At 39.4% G+C, this 7,500-nt stretch overlaps 1 protein-coding gene across 1 annotated transcript in view; it reads right to left on the bottom strand.

The window, feature by feature from the left end:
- The window catches only part of LOC106809746 (patatin-like phospholipase domain-containing protein 3), a 10,626-nt gene that overhangs the window by 1,232 nt on the left and 1,894 nt on the right, over nt 1-7,500 (bottom strand). Inside the window, exons 2-8 of the mRNA XM_014812937.1 lie at nt 5,237-5,469; nt 4,454-4,519; nt 3,949-4,121; nt 3,267-3,361; nt 2,269-2,502; nt 1,119-1,251; nt 465-584 (exon numbers count right to left, since the gene is read on the bottom strand). Of these exons, the coding sequence (XP_014668423.1) occupies nt 465-584; nt 1,119-1,251; nt 2,269-2,502; nt 3,267-3,361; nt 3,949-4,121; nt 4,454-4,519; nt 5,237-5,469 (1,054 nt within the window). The remainder of the gene's footprint in view (nt 1-464; nt 585-1,118; nt 1,252-2,268; nt 2,503-3,266; nt 3,362-3,948; nt 4,122-4,453; nt 4,520-5,236; nt 5,470-7,500) is intronic.

Raw genomic sequence — 7,500 nt, 5'->3', positions numbered from 1 at the left:
TTTTTAGGTAATTTTGAAAAGGCCGTTAATGTGGAAAGTCGTAAAAATGGACCATCATAAAACGGGTCCTACCTGTATTAGAACAGGTGGACAGCGTGACGTACGAGCATCGCCAGTAATTTACATAGCGACTAACAAGGGGGGGGGGTCGTACTTTGCCTTAAGTTTGCGATGATTTACATTACAGCAGTAGAGCCTAGAAATATCTTGATGATGCAGGGAATAGTTACCAAACCTACATATTTTTCACAAGTTTATCTACTGCTGCTACTGCTTCTGTATCATATTTTGTAAGCTTGTTATTACTTTCTTTCTAGCCACACACTGCTAGCCTTACTTGTGAAAATGAAAACGAAAATAGTCTGAACTGCGGTATGAAGAAGCATTTGCATCATAAGTAACTGTAATCTAGCAGACACCTAGGATCACTAGCAGTGGAGTGCTGTAAGACTAGAGTTTAATACCTGGCGCTGTAGCTGTGCCGTCCCTTGTTGATTCGGCTCATGAGTTTTAGCAAAAGACTGGCAAGTTGCCCAACAAACCACGTGAAGTCGGACTTCAAGTGTGGAGCATACTCCACCAGCCTGCACGTGAAAGAAAGCAAACAAGTGGACATTAGAACATAATCGACAAGCTGCACAACTCTCCTGTATTCCACACAATGTGCTAACAGTGCAGCATTTAGTTTTTACAGGTTTCTCGATCTTTCCGATAGTTTCGTCGCCAGATGCTTTCGTGAAATCTTCGTTGACCTGCGCTGTCATTCTCACTCTAGATTTTTGAAGCGACTTGTATTTTTTTTGGCACAAATTCCATCACTGTTCTTTTCAAACAATATCAGGTTATATTCAAATACAAAATAAATTGCTTGATTTCAGCTGACCTCCAGGTAAATGGCCACGATAGTAACGAATCGATGAGGCAGCTAAAGGTCTGACACTTCACATTACAGCAAATTGCCTTGAATTAACTCAACACTATTGCTTTTATCAGATTTTTTCTCCATGAAAGTGAAAGTTGTCAGTACATGTATTTGTATCTGAATTACATGCAATAAAGATTTAATAATAATAATAATAATAATAAAGAAGAAATGCGTTTGTATCACCACAACTAACCTCCATGTTATGCTATACGCCAAGTCGATCGGCAAGAGCATAGGAATGGACATGATAGAGAGTGCTTTTGCAGCCTTGAACCTAAAGATGTAAGCCATCAAACCTTTCTGTGAGTCGATGCCCTCCTGCAAAGCTGGTACAAACAGAAAAACAGATATGAGCAAGCATGCAGCAGTGTTATCAGTACAGATATATCGAATAGCACAAAACATGAAAGTGTCAATGACACTGTAGCTCACCACAAAAAAGGACACAAATGAGTGAGTGAGAAGAAGTCAGTTTTAATTGAGCAACCATCGACGTACATTATAGAAACGATTGCCATATATATAAATTAGAAAAAAATTATAAACCAAAATGAATCACAATTTGTGACGGTAGATGGCGCTATAGCCGCTTTGATGTTTCTTAGCATAAATCATTATATCATAATAATAATAGTATAAATCATAACATGTTCATAGCAGGAATTTTGCATTAAAGATATTGTCAATGAAATCTTGTAAAACAAGCCAGACGAGTGTGTCACCACAGACTGTTTGTTCTCTGCGTGTCTATATAATATGCTATATAATTGCCAAACCCTACCTAATTTGCATAATTTTTTTATTAAAATGTCGTTAATAAATTTTATTAAAATTTTATTCTTATGTTGAAAATGTCCGGGGCACTATAAATCTGTATCACGCCCGCTTTGCCGGCAGCGGTTTGAAACTGTAAACAGCTGATTTCTTGGACTGCGGATTTCAATCAGACATTTCTTAGTAACCAGCAGTGATATTGGACAAACTAATACGCGTTTGGATGTAAGGTTATGTACTTATTAACTACGCAAGGTGCCAGTAATTACTCTAGCATTCGTCAACATTGCATAATCATTGGGCCTAGTATGCCTTTAAAGATTGTAAAAAACATTAAAAACACTATTTTCTGAAGTAAACAGCTCGCTACATGTTATTTCACTGCGACAGGCTGTGGGTTGTCCCACTATGCCTGTCGCAAAACATGTTTACTGAGTACCTGCACACTCAAAAAGCGATGTCGACTTTTTTTTAGCTCCTCAGCAGGACCGTGACATCTAATCTGTTTTTGTCATTTCACAACCTCCAAATATAACTTGCCTACACTGCCGCTCAGAGTGGTCACCTACCAGAGGATACGTGCGTTGGCAGGCCTTTACTCGTCTGCGATATGTGCCGTTTAAAATTGCGACAGTCTTCGCAATTATCGGGAGGATGAGAGGGCGCCACCGGAGCGCTGTGCTCGGCAGCGTGCGAGCCAGCGTGATTGGTTGTCTGTGACGAGCTGCGGCGGATTGCCGTCGTGTCCCTGAAGACGGGGATGACTGTGCGCAGGGTGAGGCATCGTGTGCAGCTGATCACGTCTGCGTGGAAGAAAACGCGCGCAGAACTGATGCATCAGCAAGTGAACATTGGATTTTACAATTACTAATGCTTGCAGTTTACAAACATTGGAATGTCATAATAATACCTGAAGAAGATGAGTGAAGAAAAGTGTACGTACTACTAACGCTTGTAGTTAACAAACATTTGTATGCCATAACATTAATAATATCGTATACCAGAAGAAGATAAGTGAAGAAGAAGTGAACTACTAAAACTTGTTGTCAGCATTTAATCCATAGTTCATAGTTCGTATAGTCTGCTAACATTTGTATACCATAATAATATCACCAGAAGAAGTACAAACAAAGATTCACAGAACTGACATATCAGCAATTGATTTATTAACACTTGTTATCAGCACTTGATGCATACTTCATGATTCATAGTCTACTAACATTCGTATACCATAATAATATCAGGAGTAGATAATAGAAGATAGAATCTTCTATTATCTACTCCTGATAATATCACCAGCTAAAGTAGATACAAATACACTAGTTAACGATCATGATTCACAAGGTTATTAATTGTCGTTAATTATCGTTATCAATCATCCCCCTGGTCTTACCTTTCTTATTATTTCATACTGTATACTTACTGTATGCGCTATACTATTGCTGTACAATAAATCACCTAGTGACAGACGCTTGGATGTTAATCAACAAATATAACAGTTAGGAATGACAGAAAAAGCTAATGCCATACATGCTTTCCAGAATCATCACAGGGCAATTATACTTACTAGTTTTCTGTAGAAAGTGCAGGGCATCTTCGAAGCCTTGCTTGCACCAGGCACTCAGTACCTCAGGATGTGGGGGGAAGAAAGCCCGTGTCAATCTGTAAGCACAACATCTTGTTCTTATGTGACGAAAACCGTGAGTGTGCCAGCACAATTTACGTTTCCTAACACAACAGTTCACATCACAAAAATTACATGTAGACTACAATACTGATTTCTGGACTGCTTCACCATTTCATACATTTATGGTCATGCAGAAACACTATTCACTGCAGCAAAATAAAGCATCTACTAGATCGAGTACTTGTCTTATCCATCTGAACGATATAACCACCTCCCCCCATCGGTCACCGGTGTCAAGCTAAAACAGTTTATACGTGACTTTTTGTCAAATAGATTAACTGTGCGTTCACACACAGGTAGGCTCATAGGGTCTATGTCCCCCAGGGTACTGCTGGAACATACCCTGGTAACTATTTGATATGGTTAGGGTTAGGGTTAGGGTTAGGGAATAGGGAGTAGGCGTAGGCGACTCCCTAGACTCGTTAGTGGAGTAGGCGAGGTACGGTCTGGCATATTAGATAGTATAGGGTATATATATATTAGATAGTACCAGGGTACGTTCCGGCAGTACCCTGGGGGACATAGACCCTCTCAGCTGCAGGTAGAGTACGATGCCATTCACCTGTAAACATTCTCGGTCGTCATTTGCACACTAGTCTGTGCGAAGTTCAAGTGAAGGAAACTACTAGACATGTCATCTGGGCAGATGTCAGTCTCTCCCGCAAGGGGGCACACCGTGACTGTGTGCTCGTTGACAATAGGGATGTTGTTGCTCAATCCTCCATCAATGTAACGCTGAGAGAGAGAAAGTGTAAGATATTGGCTCAGACTAACCTCACGCACTATGTCTTATCACTACCATCAGGTACTGCTACCATGACGACATGTATATTCTGGAAAACACTTGGATAACGTCTGTTTTCTTGCACACTAAGCAACTCAATAGATTGATTAAATGTTTTAATAATATACGTCTTCATAAATATATGAACATCCAGCAATCTGTACAATATATTATAGAAGGAGTATAGAAAAAGAAATCATATGAAAATGCAGGAAAACGTGCGTTAAAATCCTTGTATTTTGTATTCTCCAGATTTGTTTACAAATAAGAACGGTATATTTACCACTCCTCGATACTTTGGTGGCACAAAACCACTCCATACAGGGACGAACGAGCTACAGATCAATGCCTGAAAAGTCAAAACAAACATTGAAATACGTTCTCACAACAGAAAATTACTTTGCGCATGTTCTGGTACATATATATACACATACTTGCACGTATAATAAAAACAACTTTCCAGCACCTTTTCACATTGATAATGTTCGTATTTTAATTAATGATCAACGATAAACATTCAGGTATAAATCCATCGTTCAATGGATGCTTTGCTTAGTGGGCAAGACTCGAGAAATGTATTTAAATGAAGTATGATAGTATAATAATTATTCCCAGTGCTGTACCCTAGGTCTCACTCACTGACTTACTAGCATGAACAATCTTTATCGTACACTGGAAGCAAATAGATGCCGGCTATGTACAAATATAGACTTCTTGACAGAAGTATCAGGGGCTGAGAGGGACTATGTCCCCCAGGGTACTGCCAGAACATACCCTGGGTACGGTCCGGTATACCGTAACGTACCCTGATACTATCTAATATGCTGGACCGTACCTCGCCTACTCCGCTAACGAGTCTAGGGAGTCGCCTACGCCTACTCCCTACCTCTAAACCTAACCCTAACCCTAACCATGTGAAATAGTGACCAGGGTACATTCCGGTATACCGGACCGTACCCAGGGTACGTTCCGGCAGTACACTGACTGGGGGACATAGACCCTATCAGCGTATCAGTGAGTCATGATGCCACTTATACGACGACTTAAATTGACTGAATACACACACCTGTATTAACTCGTCCTTGCTCGAAAATCTATTGACCACCACGTTCTTGCCATCTGAGACTCGGGTCAATGAGATGTGCAATCGTCTGTCACATATTTCATGTGCGTTGTCGGGGAGAATGTACAGTAAGCCATCTTGCAGGATCCTTGTGATTTTAAAGCTGGGGTGGAATGGACCGAGAGCGCGGGAGCGAGCTTTCTGTGCCACGCGTAGCGTGTCAGTCGTTGCTTGACCTGCAAAAAGAACATAATTTGTTACACGCGCCTATACAACATATCAATAACATTTAAAGAATAGCATCTAAACAAGCATAGCTATGGAAAAACCACACAATATCATCGTCAAACCCTCTATCTAGGATAGTGTGATATAAACATTTGGGAACACTAGTAATTGTAAAATTTCTACTTGATTTCACAGGAAATGCTTCCATATTCATGGATTTACTTTTAAATGAAGCTGTATATTAAATGCTCAGTCAAGTATCAAAACCAAGCAAGTTTCTGATGACCGATTGAATATCCACAGTGTCAAAAGAAACCCAATTTAAATGACTGGCTAAAATTATCGATGGTTTCAAGGGAGACATATAAAATGTTTAATGTAAAATTATTTAATGTTTGTAATGATCAAAAATCTGAGTAAAAATTGTGTTTTAGTTCTTTTTTAATAATCATGATCGTGACATCATGACACGAGCTCTAAATTATGTCACTAATGCCTAAATCATGCAAGTTGGTAATTGGTAAACTATAGATACATGTATATCAACACCATGTAGCATACTCAGTGCACTGACACTGTGCAATGTTTGTGCTGTTCTAATCACAGACAGCATTAGCAGTATTTTAGCTTTACAGTGGGCTGTGGTTTTTTCATCCGCCTCACATCTCACGTGATTGATAAATCTGAACAGGTTTTTTTAGATCAAGACTATTTTTATTCTGCACATCAGTGCCTATGCTAACTTTTGTGATGAACTTTCACTTTATAGTGACCCACCTTTTATCAGTATGCAAATACCGACACGCTAGAGTGGTGCACCTGCACGCATCCGAACTCTCCCGAGATGTCACAGGGGTCAACAGAAGGTCACTAATATACTTTAGATTACTACATGCCCATTTTGTACACAGTTGCGCATTGTATTATTACTTAATTTACTAAAAAAATCTGAAAAACTTAAATTACCTAATTTATAATTGGTCTCTCATCCTGATCTTCACAATCACAATAATATCATATATTGATTACAAGTTCAGCATACTCCTGGCCAATGTGTACATTTGTATATATATATATACGACTACTTGTAGATAAGAGGGTTTTCTGGTTATAATAGGCACTCGCAGTCACACAGACCAGTCAAGATACAGGTTTTAAAAGCAACAGTATAAAAAGCATAACTGCAGCATAACTACAGTGTTATTCTTTACCCCCCAGGACGTATGCCTGACTGAATTCAAAGTAGTGAATTCCTAGTTATAACTAACAATGAGGATTGCATTAGCTGCGCCATAGTAAATCAAATTAAATAATTCAATTCAGTCATAAGCGCAGTATTTTAAGCATAAACATGCAGTATTATGATTATATATCTGCCGCTGCAGGTTGTACTGGAAAAATGCCAAATACGAAGCAACCAATGTAGTGTGTTGTTGCTTGCTCAGCCGAGAATGTGGGCCAGCAGGGAGGTGATCAAGAGGTCACACGAGCAATTATGTACCTCATAACGGAAGACACCATGCAACAGCCGTTACATTGCTAGTGGTGCATGTACAAGAATAGACTGAGCACTATGATACCTTGGCAAATTGTTGCTAGGTTTATGTCGTTCTCTTTTTGGGTGCATACATGAATCTAATTAATAAATCCATGACGTACAGGCATAATATTGACGGCATAGGTTTAGCAAACCTCTAGATGTGTGTAAATTGAGCCTATTTAGGTCAAGAGCACAGTCCTGGGCATCTTACTCGTGCATGTATCATATAATATCTTGATACGATAGATGTAAATAAATATTACTGTTACACGATATCAGGAGTAGATAATAGGTCCCTATTATCTACTCCTGACGACATGCAGTGAAGGACTGCTGCTAGTCAGTAGAAATCTTATCACCCGTGTCGTGGGTACATGATTCACGATACCTAAATCACGATCTCATTGCATCTCTGAGCCGCATGTACATATATTTTAGCACGACCAACTCAATCTAGACTTAGAGACCGACAGGCATAACTATGCATATATTGATATGA

This window comes from Priapulus caudatus, unplaced genomic scaffold, assembly GCF_000485595.1.
Source record: "Priapulus caudatus unplaced genomic scaffold, Priapulus_caudatus-5.0.1 Scaffold381, whole genome shotgun sequence".
NCBI lineage: Eukaryota > Metazoa > Priapulida > Priapulimorpha > Priapulimorphida > Priapulidae > Priapulus > Priapulus caudatus.
This window is presented reverse-complemented; position numbering and strand designations above follow the sequence as displayed.